The sequence below is a fragment of the Thamnophis sirtalis genome, unplaced genomic scaffold, assembly GCF_051295495.1.
Source record: "Thamnophis sirtalis isolate CommonGarterSnake01/CBP01778 unplaced genomic scaffold, rThaSir2_p1.2 scaffold_1, whole genome shotgun sequence".
In the NCBI taxonomy this organism is placed as follows: Eukaryota; Metazoa; Chordata; class Lepidosauria; order Squamata; family Natricidae; genus Thamnophis; species Thamnophis sirtalis.
This window is the reverse complement of record NW_028261381.1, coordinates 145,106,374-145,122,396: the sequence shown is the minus strand read 5'-3', so window position 1 is coordinate 145,122,396 and position 16,023 is coordinate 145,106,374. Positions and strand designations below refer to the sequence as shown.

The following is a 16,023-nucleotide window of genomic DNA, read 5'->3' as shown; positions in this document are numbered from 1 at the left end:
AGATATGCTGAAATTTTTGCCATTTTGGCTAAGTTTATAACTTTCAAAGTCCATTCTTGAGTTGTAGGCACGTCTTCCTTCTTCCAGAAGATGGTCTTAAATGTCAGATGTTTCAGACTGGCGGACTGTAGTGATTCAAACAGCAGGCCTATCAGGGCCCATAACACAACCTCAATTTCCCATGATGGGTAACGATGGACAACCGGAGATCTCAGGTTGGTGGTGCCCCCACAGGAAACTACGGATGATGGGATGGTGCCCAAGGGATGAATATCAGGTGCCAGGATCGTGGACAAGGCAGCCACCTGACACCTGAGTGTGTTACGCGCCAGACCCTGGTCTAGTCCATCCTGTAAATAGTCCAGAACCTGTGGAACAGTAGCCGCGGTTGCTGTCACCCTGCATGTTGTGCACCATTTTTCAAAGGACTTCCAGGTGGCATCGTATATCCTAGGCGTCTGAACTTTACCCCTGTATCTCCTCCCTTCTGTCTGTGTCATAAATCACATCCACCAACAAGGTGCTGCGGCAGGCTATGAATGTGCACATTTCACATGCTAGCTGTAGAAATATGAGACCTGACTCTTGCCAAAGGTATGCATGGCATTCTCCTCCCTTTTCTCTTTTTTATGTAAATTTGATAATAGTCATGGAAACGCTTTACAAATTGACACCTGGGCCAGAAGGGAGCCACAAGCAGAACCTCTGCACCCTCCAACAGGATCTTCCGAATCACCCTGGGGAGAAGGGACAATGAATCGAGCACAGGTGTCATTCTGCCCACCTTCCCAGGGATTTGGCCTCCGCCATCAGGGACTTGAAGCGGGTGCCCCCTGGCGGTTTATGTGTGCCTTGGCCACTACATTGTCCATGAAAATCATCACATGATGTCTCTGGATACTGTTCTGGAAGTGGAGAAGGGCAAGTCTCGCTGCTCTGGACTATAGCCAGTTGATGCTGGGTGTTACCTCGGTCACTGACCACCAGTCTTGTGCTATTTGGTTGTGGAGGTGAGCCCCCCAACCGAAAAGGCTGGCATCCCTCGTGATGGTCAGATAGTCTGGCTTCTTGAAGAAGGTGCCCTTCGCCAGGGCAGGGGACATCCACCACCCAAGTGAGCGACGCACCTGAGGAGAGACCAGAATCGACACTGGCAAGTTGCTGTGGTTGGCCCCTTGATGCGGTAAGAGATGCTACTGCAGCCATCGAGAGTGAAGTCTTGCCCAAGGCATGATGGACAGGCAGGATATCATCTTGCCTAAGAGCTAGGACAATTGCACAATCGAAGCTTGACGCAATTGGTGTACCTGTTGCACCAGGGTCCTGAGGCTTGCCATCCGTTCCAGAGACAGGGAGACTTGACAACCGTCAATATCTATGATGGTGCCGAGGTGCTGCAGATTGGTGGTCAGCTCTAGATGACTTTTTTCCAGGTTGACCGAGAATCCGTGTTCCTGGAGGATCCTCATTGTATACTGTAAGTCTTATGTTGCATGTTGGCGGGATGGCGACGGGATGAGAATGTCATCCAGGTAGCATTGGAGCTGCACTGGACGAGATCTGAGGAAGGCCGCTACCGCTGCGAGACTCTTCGTAAACGTTCTGGGGACCGATGACAGGGTCCTGTACTAGTAGTGGTTGCCCGCATAAAAGAAACTCAAGAATCTGCAGTGGGCCTTGCGGATGGGGTATGCCTCTTTGAGATCTATTGACGTTAGTAGATCTCCCGGCCTGATGCCCAAAATTGACTGGAGGGACTGCATCTTGAACCTCTTATATGCTATGTCATGGTTTAGCTTTTTTTAAATCTAGTACACTCCCCCTCCCCGAGTTCTTTGTGACAAGGAACAGTATGGAATAAAACCCTGTCCCTTCCTGACTGGGTGGAATCGGTTCTATGGCCTGATCTCCCTGAGATGAAGGATCTCCTGTTCTATGAGAGTCTTCTTGACAAGGCAGGAGGGAGTTGGTCACCGGATAAAGTGACAAGGTGGAGGTGAGATGAATTCTAGTGTCAGGCCTATGCGAATCGTTTGCAGAACCCACTGGTCCAACGTGGTTCGCTCCCATTAGGCGTGGAATAACTGAAGACGCCCTCAGATGGGAGCCATCCCCTGGTGGTCACTTACACCATCAGAATAGTCTGGAGCCAGACCCCTCCGCAGAAGGGCCGTTTGGAAAAGTTCTTTTGGCGGCCTCTGTCACAAAAGGACTGACGGTCCTGTGACCTGTCAGCGCTCTGGGAGTAGGGACGCTGAAAGGAGCCTGAGATGGAAGCCAGCTCAGCGGCCCAAAAGGGTTGTTTTCTATAGAAGTTGGAACCCCTACGCTCAGATTTCTTGGTGACCGAGGGCATGATTTTCTTCTTATCCTTATTCTCAATAAGGACAAGTGGAAGCAAGCTTCCACTTTGACCTCATGTCCATGTTTCTAAGCCATAAGAGGCGCCGGGTGGTGATGTTGGAAGCTAGGGCCCTAGATACAAACTTGGCAGTGTTCAAGGTGGCATCAGCCATGTATTCTGTAGCTGCAATGATCTTATTGACATCTTGCCTAAGCCTGCTCTCCCCCCGCCAGAAGTTTGATGAGTAATTGTCTCAACCAGAGGAGGGAGGCTCTGGAGAGAAAGGACGCAGAGGCGGACGTCTTAATCGCCCAAGCCACTGCCTGATGAGTTTTATGGCAGGCCTTCTCTGCTCTCTTGTCCTCTGCCTTGAGCCCTTCCTAGTACTGAGGAAGAAATGGGCGCAGCCACCGTGGATAACTTCAGTAAATCCTCCAGACTAGCATCCACATGTACAGCTTCCTGTCGCTACCACTGGGGGTGGCAAGGGTGCCTGGCTGTGGCCATTGCTTCTGCACTACGTTGAGGAATAATTTGGGAATGGGGACAATGTCTGTGCCTGAACCGGTTCCTCAAACAAACCCTCACTGAGGTTAGAGGAATCAGGGGCAGCCTAGTATGGGGCGGAAGAACCCAAATGGGTAGAGGCTTTTGCCTTATTCAAAATAGTCTTGAAATTGGTATTCTTAAACAAACCGGTAAAGGCAGGTTTATTGGAAACACACCCTCATCCCCTGAGAAGTCGGGCTCAGGGTTGGGCAGAATGTCCTCCTCCCAGGCAGAATCCTCACTATCAAGCGAGGAATGGGGGGGGGGGAGATCGCTGGGCCTGTGGAGCTTCCCTGGGGGAAGCAGGGGCAGGAGTGAAATGGGGTTTGCGTGGGCATTTAGCCTGCTCGTACAACCCTGCCTCAATCCCCTGGGAGATGGCCCTGGCAATAACGTCCTGCATCTCAGCAGAGATCGGGTCCCCAATCCTCTGTAGGGCAGTCCCTGGTGGTTGGTTGATTCAGAGGGAGTCGCGGTGCCAGTTGACCTGGGGGTGCTAACTCCTCCTTCCCCTCAGATGGGCAGTCAAAAAGGTCCGCATGGTCAGCCATCAAGGGCCCTGGGGAGCCTGGGGAACCTGCCATAGCTAGCGAGGTCTTGGGGGAGAACTCCTGCCCCACCCCCTCACTCTCAGAAATAGGAGGCTTGTGACTGGCCTGGGTGTCGGGCGAGGGATCCCTGGGAGGGGTCTGTCTGGAGGACTGAGCCTGTTGCTGGGCCTTGCTGAATTGTTTCTCCAAGGCCTTCTGGTGACGAACAGCATCCCTATCCAGGCCCAAAAGACTGAGAGAAACTTGAAACACGTCCACTGGGCTTTGTCTGAATTGACAAAACTGGAAGTCAAGCAACAACAGAGGCGTGGCTAAAGTTTCGATTCAGTCCTTGGCAGATTGGCTGAGTTTAACTCATGCTTGGACTCTCCCAGCAGCGCACAGGAAAAGAAATGAATGCAAGAACTGTTATCTCAATAATCTAACTGAAATTTATTCTCATTCATATGCACCATTTATCTGAAATAATGAATTTAGAAAGATAACAGATACTCTAGTTTACACACATTAAGCCGTAATGTTATTTATTCTTAATGTGCTCTGCGGACTCAGCAACACCTAATAAATTGTTATTTATTAATTTATAGCTATGTAAAGCCAGTTCTTTAGCAGGTCTTGGTCCACGTACACACTGAATTCTTCCCAGTACCAAGTATGTCATAATGTATTGACATAGCATATGTGCAGATCCAAGCAGTTCGGTCTATTGCAATTGAGACGAAAATTTTGTCAATGCACAGATTTTCTAATTGACGTCCAACATTCTTTGCTATGGCATTGATTGTTATCTTCTAAGAATAACACAATATAAAGAATCAACAAAGAAATCTTTGGCTTATATTCTTTGGAAATCTGAATATCCTATGCCCGTGTTGGTGAATCTATGGCACACATGCCACAGGTGGCATGCAGAGCCCTCTCTGTGGACATGGCAACCATCGCCCCAGCCCAGCTCCACCACACATTCATGCATGCCTCCCGCTGGCCAGCTGGTTTTCGAGTCCCTGACGTGCATGTGCAGAGGTGGGACACATGTGGGTGGGACACCAATGCATGCACAGGGGGGGCAGGGCATATGTGTGTGTAGTGTTCGCATTGCATTTTGGGGGTTCACATGTGCATGCCCCCCGCGCCTTGTTTTGGGCCTGAAAGGCCTCCTGCACCAACCTGAAAGCCAAAACGGTCGTTCCCCCCCCTCCGCATCTGGAAGGAGGGACGTGAACGTATGTGCATTGCATATGGGGTTGCATATGCTCTTTGGGCACACAGCACCCAAAAGGTTAGCCATCACTGCCCTATGCCCAACAAAAACACTTCCCAAATTTTACTCATCACCTCTAAACTCCCTTTTTTTACTCCCATACAAAATATATTTTTCTTTGCACTCTAGGAGACAAACATCTGCTGCTACATCTGTCAATCTTCCAAGTGGGAGGTGAGCGGCTTCATTACTAAGCCACTACGCTGCTCTTTAGTCATCACTTCTATGTCCTTTAAACCAGAATTCTGCCAAACATCTTTTCAGAACATTTAACAAAAATCAATCCTCTTATGTGTTTTGCATTCAGTCCTATCAGGGAACTATTTGTAAGCAAGCCATATTAACATTTTAGTTCAGCTATTTCCCTTCATATCATCTATATCTGCAGCCTTATTTCATCAGAAATAATTTCATCACTTTTATTTGTAATTCACTTCACTCTGCTGCAAGCTTCTTGCTTCATTTTTCACCCACTTTTAAAACTTCTTTTTTATTTTCATCAAAATCATTCTGCTTGTTTTCTCTTTTAATTGTTCCTTATCTCCTGAATACATTCCTTGCAACTAAGGTAGTCCTTGACCTACAGCATCAATTTTCATTGCTAGGTGATATTTTGTGGTTTCATTCCATTTTTCAAATTTTACTTTCATTCTTTTTTCATTTTTTCTAAAGTTCTAGTTTTGGCACTACCAAGTGGTCAGTCTCAAGTTCAGAAACTATACTTGCACCCTTTACTAATTATTTTGATCTTTTATCATAAATAATCAATCACTGGTGTTTTGGGTTTACCTTCATATAACACTTTCCAGAAAAAGCCACAGATGTTCACCCATGGCACTATGTTATATTTTGTCCTTTGAATCTGAATCTCTGCCTAATCTGGATCTTCCTAATCCAACTGCATAATTACTTTGCATAGTTCTGGATTAGAGACAGCAGAAATAGTGATTTTTTTGTCTGCAGAAGCATTAGAAGAACTGCAGCCTGTTCACTGCTCTTGAACCCTCCCCACCTATCCCCCCGCCCGAGACGGGGGGGGGAGATAGGTGGGGAGGGTTCAAGTGCAGTGAACAGCCTACAGCTCTTCTAATGCTTCTGCAGACAAAACACCCATTTTAGATACTCACTTACTCCCTGGTGCTAACTGCCCCTGCCACCCAGCCGTGCCTGAAGCCATGCCCACACAACAGCCAAGTCTTCTTTCATACACTGGGCTTCTTTGGCTAGCCCATGAAAGATAGCTCTGGCTATGCCAACACACGTACACACAAAATCAGGCTAGAAAGGTTATTTTGATCCGGCATAGCTGAGGCCTTATTTCATATGGCTTCTTTTATAAAAGACGGCCCTGGCTGGCCGCAAGACAATCCCCACATTGCACTAGTGTGAAAGGAGACCATGTGAAAGAAGGTTCTGGCAAATATAGCAGTGGCACCTAATGAAGTGGGTGAAACAGTGGGGCAGCTAGCAGCAGCAGGTAGTTGGGCAGCCAAAGAGCAACCATATATGTGGGTCAGCCAGATCAGGCCCGAATTTTGGAAACATTATCATAGAGGGGCTACAACAGCCAGAATTTTGAGAACCAATAATAAAGTCTCCTTATTCAGTACCACCATAATGTTGACTGGTCGCTAAACAAATGGAAGTTAAGAAAAGAATACCTATAATGCAATTGGCGGATTTGCATTTCATTCTGTTATATAAGCCCAACAACCAGTATGCTTGTTCTGTGCTTCAGTGTGTTAGGCCCTGGCTACTGAATTAATTCAGTCAGTTACTGAAGCACTATGTTCCAGTATAGAGCAAATTTAAATATTTTCCTGATATTCAACCAAATATACTTCCCTTGTAATTTAAGCCATTATGTTCTTGTCCTGTCTTCTGGAATAACTCTGAACCATCCTCTATCTTTCACATGACATCCAGTACCTGAAAAGAGCTATTATGTCTCTCTATAATCTTCTCCAAAACAAATCCAATGTTTCTAATGGTTTCTTCTAGGCTTGTTATTCCATTTAACATTTAATGGTCTAACCTGGACATGCTCCAGTTTCACAATGTCCTTCCTAAAATACAATGCTCAGAACTTGGTGAAATATTCAGGTATGATCTGACCAACACTAAATAGACATATACTCAGAGTAATGTGCATTGTCTTGTTCAAACAGTTAAGAGGTTTCGAACAAGCCAGAACTTTAACCAACAGACTTATAATCATGGCATGTTCTAAATCGCAAAACCCTATTTCCTTGTTTGTGATGCAGTAAATTTAAGTAAAGTGAACTGTTTATATCTGAGCTTAATAACTAAGATAACTAATTACTATAGTATGGTAACTAAAAATAAGCCATTCTTATGTTAAGAGTTATAGTGTTGATAACAAAATTCTATTATTAATATTGGGCTATTTTTAAGTATGCATTTCTTCTGAACGACTCATATATATTGTCACAACATTATAGAACTGGCTGGTATCCACCCCCTGGCAAATGCAAAGATGTCAGTATGGAAACATCAAGAGCTCTGTACAATTTGACCAAATGAGCTAGAAGATATTTCAAGCTGCTAAGAAAAATATTTCAAGCATTGCTAGAATGATCCCAGAAGTTCACTGACATGTGCCTAAAAATGTGTTGGTTAATAACTAGAAAACTAAAAAAAATGTATACAGTTCCAAACAGGACTGCAGGAAAACACTGCCTTGCATAAATGGAGGAAGTGTTTTATTCCCATCTACGTTCTAGTTAAAGCTAATACACATTTTCATCTTCAGTTTCTTCAGAAAAGATTCCCAGGACACCACTTTATTCTTAAAGTGGTAATCTTATACTACAATTATAAATAATTGTAGTATAAGATTCCACCCCCTATCCAATCCCTCTATTAGAAGACATAATGAAGGTGACAATATGTATAAACATTTATATTGCCAAACACTTCCCTTTTTCCTTATTCTCATCACTAGAATTTGCCACTTAAGACACATCTTGCTTATTTCCTTTTCTATATTTCTATATGCACAAAATCTTTACCTAGCTTTTACTCATTAGTATTTCATCTAATTGGGTTTTAAATGTAACATCAATGATCCAAACTATTTAAAATATTAAATGTTTTATTTGGCATAATATTCTTCCTCTCAGTGCACATCTCTTTGTTCTTTAATATGTTGTTCTAGTTTTTTATAGTGTAAAATGTTCCGAGTCATTGAGATTCAGGCATTTTTAAAAAATTTATATTGTCAAGAGTGTGCACATCACGTGTATCAACACAGGAGCAAGTATAGCCAACAATGGTTTGTATCAAATAGTAGTTTTTATCTACAATAAGAATATAGGAATACTATACATACACATGCTACAAGCAGTATCTAAACAACAGCAATTACAGCAGGAAAACCAACCAACACTCTAGTAGAGTCTCCTCTTATTACACGGGCTCTTAAAGAGGTAATAGCCAAAGACTCTGCTGACTCATTCCCCTCATTGCATCAGCTGGTTAGCTCTTAAATTATCACTTTGACACATTTATAGATAAATAATTCATGTTGCTGGAAGTACAGCTAATGCATTAATTATATTAATTAAATAGAGAGACATGTCTGAGACCTAGCATTCAAGTGTGGCCCCAAAAATATTTGTTTTAATTTCCTAATTGTTCTGTTAAAATAAAGTAAGATTGCTTGATTTCAGATTCAATACGTTGTTAATGCAGGCTGTAGAATGGTAAAACAGAAAAATGGTAACAAGCTTCATCAGTAAAATCAACCAGCAGATAGTTGGGTTACATAGCTGGAACAGATGTTCACATTCTTGTCATCTCAGTGAGATTACTACAATTCACTTTATATTGAGATGTCGTGAAAGAAAATTCCACATTTACAACCTGACACAAGGTGCAGCTGCCTGATCAGTGTAGTTACAGGTTAGTCAATTACAAGGCAGTCCTCAGGTTATAGCAGCAATTGGGGTACCAATTTCCATCACTAAATGACGTGGTCATAAAGTGCATTATCATGTGACTGCATCACTTAGCAATGGCAATCCCTACAGTCCCTATTACTGTCATTAAGCAAGGATCATGGGTTGTTAAGTAAACACATAGAACTAAGAGTGGGAACACTCCGATTCTGCTTCATCTTAGATCAATGGGTAATGTTTTAGCCAATCACTGTCTCTCAGTCCAATCTCTCTTCCTAGGGTGATTGTTGTGGAGGAAAATAGGAGGAAAGAGCATTATGTATGGTATACTGAGTTCCTGCATAAAAAAGATGGGAGGCAAACCAAATAGACAAGTAAGTAATTTTAGGTTATCTACAATTGATCTTAATCAAATAGCCAAGGCATAGTATTATAAAGATCAATAGCTGTCCATAGTTGTCCATTAATTTACTCAATTTACTTTTAAAGTTGCCCAAGTTAGTGGTCACAACTGTGTCTTATGTTAATGAATCCAAAAGGTTAGCATAAGGGCTATGTGAAGAAGTGCTTCCTTCCTTCCATCTCTTTTCTAATTTCTTTCAGCCAGCTTCACTGGATGTTCTCCGTTCCTGGCATACTCAGCTCTTGCTGATGAAATGGATAAAAAAAGAGCCATTCCTTCATATACAGTATCTTATTCCAATGTTTCCTAAATGCCACATTTCACAGTCCATTTTATGCTTAATGCACAATTGGACAGGATTTCTAAGATAAGAAGTGGGAAAATACCTGGTTTATAGGAAGAACAGCGGCCACCTTCTGCCTCAAGTTCTTTTACCTCCAATTGCCTATATCTTTTAATATATTCCTCTCCATCATTTTGCAACACACGTGTCCTAGAAGTTAAAAAAAAGATGAATTAAAATGAAAACTTATAATAAAAAATCTGACTAACAAGCTCTGAGTAATTTTATGAAGATGCATATTAGTTACGGGCCAGTTTTCTGATCCAATGCAGATTGAGAAGTTTATAAGAATCTACAGAGGGAAGCCAAACAAGTTATTAGTGCTACTAAAGCGCAGAAAGAGAAATAACCTAGCTAAATCTATTAAAGAGGAGGATAAAAGGAGCGGGGTAACCTATGCAACTGTTAAAAGAGACAACTTTAACCATATAAACAATGGAATTAAGTATTTAGAAATGTCACATATGTGGCAAAATTACAACTGCTGGTCATGACATATTGAGTTTCATTACCAAGCAGAAATAAGAATAGACATATTGCGTAAAACCTAAACTAGAGCTGATACACTTTTTAAAAAAATGACAGGGAACTAACTATTCCAGCATTCTACTAATGTCATTAGTAAGAGAAAGTGACAGAGCATTAAGAAGGCAAGTAAAGTATGAAAATTTAAGTGGGGAAAAAAATAAGATGGAGCAAAGCCACTGGAAATTACTCTCTTGAACACAAGCATTTCTGACAGCATCCCTTCACAAACCTCAATCATTTTGGGGCCTTATTTTCCACTTTAATGCCCAATTCCCTATCCCAAGGTCAGTGCTTCCATAAGGAAAAGACTGGAAGTTTAATGTAAAACGGATGCCAACCACTCTCTCAACCCAAGGGTGTGCTTTCAACCATAATGATGCTCTTATGCAACACCAAACTCTTCTTGACCAAGCACCTGTATCTCCCTCTTTTTTTAATCTCTGGGATTTTCTTTTTAAGGGGAAAGATTAAGAATGTGCTGCTCATAATGGCAACAGCACTAACACTTTTCTTTCCATTCTTTAGATACTATTACTTGTATTGTCACTCACATTAATAAAGTCTATGGAGATTCTCAGTCATCCAGGTCATGGTTGTCCTAAAGGTGCTTTTCTTCAGGAGGCAACTGGACTTGCTTTTTCTTTGAAAATGTTTCGTTTCTCATCCAAAAATCTTCAGCTCTGACTGGATGATGGGGAACGGAAGGATTTATATTCTTTACACATGTCTCCAGGGACAATCTAATTCCCCACAATCTAGTCAGAGCTGAAGAAGCTTCTTGGATGAGAAGTGAAATGTCTTCAAAGAAATGTCCAGCTGCCTCCTGAAAAAAAGCACCTTTGGGAAATCCACATTACTGTTTGCTAGAAAATGCTGTGCTATCACAGCACTGAAAAGAAAAAAACTGTCCTATCACAGCAAATATTGATGCACCTAAACATTGCAAGGCAGCACTTAACAAAAGTCTGCTCTGTTAAATAGTATGTGGCTTTAACCTTAATAGTGTATGGCAGCGTGTAGCACACAGCTGAAATTACATTGTCAGCAATAGCACACATACAGTAAATGCTAGTCCTCAACTTACTACTACAATTGAATCCAAGATTTATGTTGCTAAGTGAAAAATTTGTTAAGTGAGTTTTGACCCATTTTTTTTGCCCCAATACGACTTTTCTTGCTACATTTGTTAAACGAATCACTGCAGTTGTTGAATTAATAACATAGTTGTTAAGTGAATCTGGTTTCTCCACTGACTTTGCTTGCAAGACGGTCGCAAAAAGGATCACGTAATTCAGGGACATTGCAACCATCATAAATGTGAATCAGTTGTCAAGCATCCAAATGTAAATCACATGACTATGGGAATGCTGAAATGATCATAAATGTGAAAAATGATCATGTCACTTTTTTCACTACTGTTGTAACTTCAAACAGTCACGAAACAAACTGTTGTAAGTCGAGGACAACTTGCATCTTTATTTTATCTGTATTGTACATTTACAGTGTAAGGTTGCCAAACTCATGTAATTTTGAATATCAACAAAAAAGGTCTTCTGATGTTGCTTCTTATATTATTCTTATGTTTCTTAAATAAATATTCATACTCCAATTTGCAGATTCTGAGGTTAAATTCCTAACAGGAAAGGCTTTATCAATTCTCCAAAAGACTGTATTGAAAGTAAAGGGTTTTTCTGTCTCCCTTTATAAAACTACTGCTTTAGATCATAAAATGAACAATGATGGGAGATTCGGGGAAGATAAATACTTCTTCATATATTCTCAACCTATAGAATTTGCCACAAGCTGTGGAGGAGGGGTGTTGGATTTTAAGGTAATATGATTGTACATGTATACTGCTATGCCTTATTTTTTTCTTTTTAATGTATATTGAAATGGAATTATAAATACCATCAACACAAAATGGAGTTTGCTCAGAAGCTGAACTACACCAAGTGAATGAGAGGAAGAGTGGGAAGCAGAGGAGAGAAGAAAGATAGGAAGAGAGGGATAGGAGAGAGGGTAAGGGGGGGGAGATGAGGTGTAGAAGGAGGAGTGGTAAGGGGAGAGAAGAGAAGGAGAAAGGAAGGGGAAGTAGAGTAGAAAAGGATGATAGAGGGAAGAAAGGAGGTAGAGAGGGGGAGGAGAGAGGTGGAAGAAAGTGTCGGATAAGGTATAAATATGGTGTATGGAGAACAGAAGAGCCAATAACTGGTTTTTCTTTCCTTTTTTTTGTTAGTTGATGGCAAGATGAATTGATGTAATTACTTAATAATACAACATGATATTGGCTATGTAATAGTATACATGTGATTATATGTTATGGAAATGGAAAATTAAAAAAAATATGGGGAAAAAAAAGAATTTGCCACAAGCTGGTCATACCCACCAAATTAAATTAAATTTGTGCTAACTGCAAGCTTCTTATTTGTATGCGATAGGTGGCCATGCACTAGGCTAATTTTGTGTGTTATCACAGTGCTGAACATGGCTAAAGAATGGAAATGTCTAGCTGTAATCCTTCTTGGAGAGAGAGGCCCCGGTGAAAGTAACCTTGACCCCCCCTCACATTTCAAGTAGAGAATTGCAATGCATTCTCCAAGGAACTGCTTTGAAGAATATTCAGAATCTTGATGCAAAGTGTATCAGCCTAGTTACTGGCAGGTGAGAGCCACTGTGTGTACATTCCAGTAATTTGTATTTGTATTTTGTATTTGTATAAGTTTATTTATAGGCCGCCCTTTTCCCTGAGGGGACTCAGGGCGGCTTACAACTTATATAGGAGGGGGATACATACAATGACATATAGGACAATACATAATTAAAAGAATAGAGCAACATTCATCATTCGGGCGGGGATGGATTATAATCTTTAACCCCAGGCCTGACGGGATAGCCAGGTCTTGAGGGCTGTGCGGAAGGTCTGGAGGGTGGTGAGGGTACGAATCTCCACGGGGAGATCGTTCCAAAGGGTCGGAGCTGCTACTGAAAAGGCTCTCCTCCGCGTAGTTGCCAGTCGACACTGACTGGCAGATGGAACTCGGAGGAGGCCCAATCTATGCGATCTGATGGGTCGCGAGGAGGTAATTGGCAGGAGGCGGTCTCTCAAGTACCCAGATCCACTACCATGAAGGGCTTTATAGGTGGTAAGTAGCACCTTGAAGCGCACCCGGAGATCAACAGGTAGCCAGCGCAGCTCGCGGAGGATAGGTGTTATGTGGGCGAACCGAGGTGCACCCACAATCACTCGCGCGGCCGCATTCTGGACTAGCTGAAGTCGCCGGATGCTCTTCAAGGGCAGCCCCATGTAGAGCACATTGCAGTATTCCAGCCTAGAGGTCACAAGGGCACGAGTGACTGTTGTGAGAGCCTCCCGGTTCAGGTAGGGTCGCAACTGGCGCACCAGGCGAACCTGAGCAAATGCCCCCCTGGTCACAGCAGACAGATGGTAGTCAAAGGTCAGCTGTGGATCCAGAAGGACTCCCAAGTTGCGAACCCTGTCTGAGGGGTGTAATATTTGACCCCCCCAGCCTGAGTGATGGTACACTGGCCAAATTATTGGGAGGAAAACACAACAGCCACTCGGTCTTTTCCGGGTTGAGTACAAGCTTGTTGGCCCTCATCCAGTCCCTAACGGCTTCGAGACCCCGGTTCATCACGTCCACCGCTTCATTGAGTTGGCATGGGGCGGACAGATACAACTGCGTATCGTCTGCGTATTGGTGGTATCTTATCCCATGCCTCCGAATGATCTCGCCCAGCGGTTTCATGTAGATGTTGAATAGTAGGGGGGGACAGGACCGACCCCTGCGGCACCCCATATGTTAGGGGCCTAGGGGTCGATCTCTGCCCCCCCAACTAACACCGACTGCGACCTGTCCGAGAGGTAGGAGGAGAACCACTGCAGAACAGTGCCTCCCACTCCCACCTCCCGCAGTCGTCGCAGAAGGATACCATGGTCGATGGTATCGAAAGCCGCCGAGAGGTCAAGGAGAACCAAGATGGAGGCATGGCCTCCATCCCTGGCTCTCCAGAGATCATCGGTCAATGCGACCAAAGCGGTTTCTGTGCTGTAACCAGGCCTGAAGCCGGACTGGAATGGGTCTAGGTAACTGGCTTCCTCCAAGGACCGCTGAAGCTGGGAGGCCACCACCTTCTCAACAACCTTCCCAACAAAGGGTAGGTTGGAGACTGGACGGTAGTTGTTAAGGACGGCTGGATCCAAAGATGGTTTCTTCAGGAGGGGTCTCACCACCGCCGCTTTAAGTGCGGCGGGGAAGTGCCCCTCCCGAAGGGAGGCGGTAATAACTGCCTGGATCCAGCCTCGTGTCACCTCTCCGCTGTTGGCAACCAGCCAGGAGGGACACGGGTCCAGTACACAAGTGGAGGCACTCACAGCTCTTGTCCACGTCCCCTGGGGCAACATCCTGAAACTCAACCCAGCGATGGTCTGCCAGATTATCCACCTGTGCCTCGGCTGGATCTGCAAAAGTGGAGTCCAAATCCGACCGAAACCGAGCAACTTTGTCCGCTAAGAACTGGACATAGTCTTCAGCCCTACCCTGCAAGGGGTCCCCCGTATCCCTCCTATTTAGGAGGGAACGGGTTATCCTAAACAGGGCGGCTGGACGAGACTCAGCGGACGCAACCAAGGTGGCAATATGAGATCTTTTTGCTGCCCTAAGTGCCCTGATGTATTCCTTGGTGCAGGTTGTTAAGAGTGCTCGGTTCGAATCGGATTTATCGGACCTCCATAGGTGCTCTAGGCGTCTCCTCCGGCGCTTCCTCTCCCGGAGCTCCTCGGTGAACCAAGGAGGCCTCCGGGATCCGCCACCTCGGAGTGGCCGTAGTGGCGCAATCCGGTCAAGGGACTCCGATGCTGCCAAGGCCAGTGATGGCTAACCTTTTTGGCATGGCGTGCCGAAAGCGCGCGCACCCCCATAATGCAGTGCACGCACAACTCCCGGTGTCCCATTGCACATGTGCGTGTGACCCCCTGCATGGGCCATTCTCCTGTACACTGCTTGGAGAGTCCAAGCATGGGTTATTTCAGTCTGCTTGCCCTGGACTGAGAAGTCTTTTCCCTGGCCACGCCTCCTTGCGTGGCCACGTCCTCCAGAAAAAATTCTCAGTCCAGCCCGATCGGATTGAATTCTGTGAGCTCCAGCTACTTGGTTTTTTTCCCTTTGGCTTGGACTCTCCAATTCTGGTCTTTTCCCTCTTTAAACTCCTTTTCCTTTTTTCTTCCTTCTTCGTCCCTGAGCAGCCTGGATTGCTGCACTTAAGCCTCTTGGAGGCTGGGAGGCAGACGGGTGAATGGGGGAGGGCTCTCCAGGCCGCGTGCTCGCAGCCGGCTTCGGAGGCCTGCCGCTTGTCTTTTACAGGCGCGGCGATCGGTGGTGAGGCTTTTAGGAGACGCAGCAAAGCTGCGCTGGCCATTTTTTATTGTTTTTCTGCAGTTTCTTCATTTCTGACCCCAGTAAACGTGTAGCCTGCCGCAGAGGCGAGCGGGGCTGGCGGTTTTAGCCGCACGTGTCCCACGCTCGTCCTCTCCCTCCCACGCTGTTGCGGCGGCTATTTTGGGCGAAGGTATTTTCGCGCCCTTTTAGGCCCTGGCCTCCGCCTCAGCTCCGTCTCGTCGGGCAGCCGCTGGGGGGACAGGCGGTTCAGCGGGAGCTTTCATCCATCCCTCAACTGTCCCTCAGCCATCCTTATCGATCACCATGCAGCACTAGCGCCAGTGCCATCCTTGGCCTGCGCCCTGGCACAGAGAGGCTCCAGGGTCTGCATGATTGGCGATTTCAAATTTCCCCCTATTTTTCCTCGCTGGCTCCTGCCTGATTTCCCGATTGGTCTCGCTGATATACCGCAGATTCCTTGGCCTCCCCCTTCTCTGCTCTGTCTCTGGCTCTGTTTTCTCTGCCCATATATTCACGTTTATTGTGCCTTGGATCATGGAGTGCTTCAACTTATGTTTTTCTCTTTTTTTCCTTTGTTGCAGAGTAGCCAGTCAGAGCTTTCCTGTTCTTCTGCCAAGTTGCCTGATCTGCCTGTGTGATCATTCACTATGGATCCCTCTACTTCAGGTTCCCTTGCTGGTAGACAGGGTCCCCCGCAGGTTCCAAGC

At 44.8% G+C, this 16,023-nt stretch overlaps 1 protein-coding gene across 1 annotated transcript in view; it reads right to left on the bottom strand.

The window, feature by feature from the left end:
* The window catches only part of TDRD9 (tudor domain containing 9), an 87,517-nt gene that overhangs the window by 56,811 nt on the left and 14,683 nt on the right, over positions 1-16,023 (bottom strand). The window contains exon 2 of the mRNA XM_087704742.1: positions 9,415-9,521. Coding sequence (XP_087560868.1) covers positions 9,415-9,521 — 107 coding nt within the window. The remainder of the gene's footprint in view (positions 1-9,414; positions 9,522-16,023) is intronic.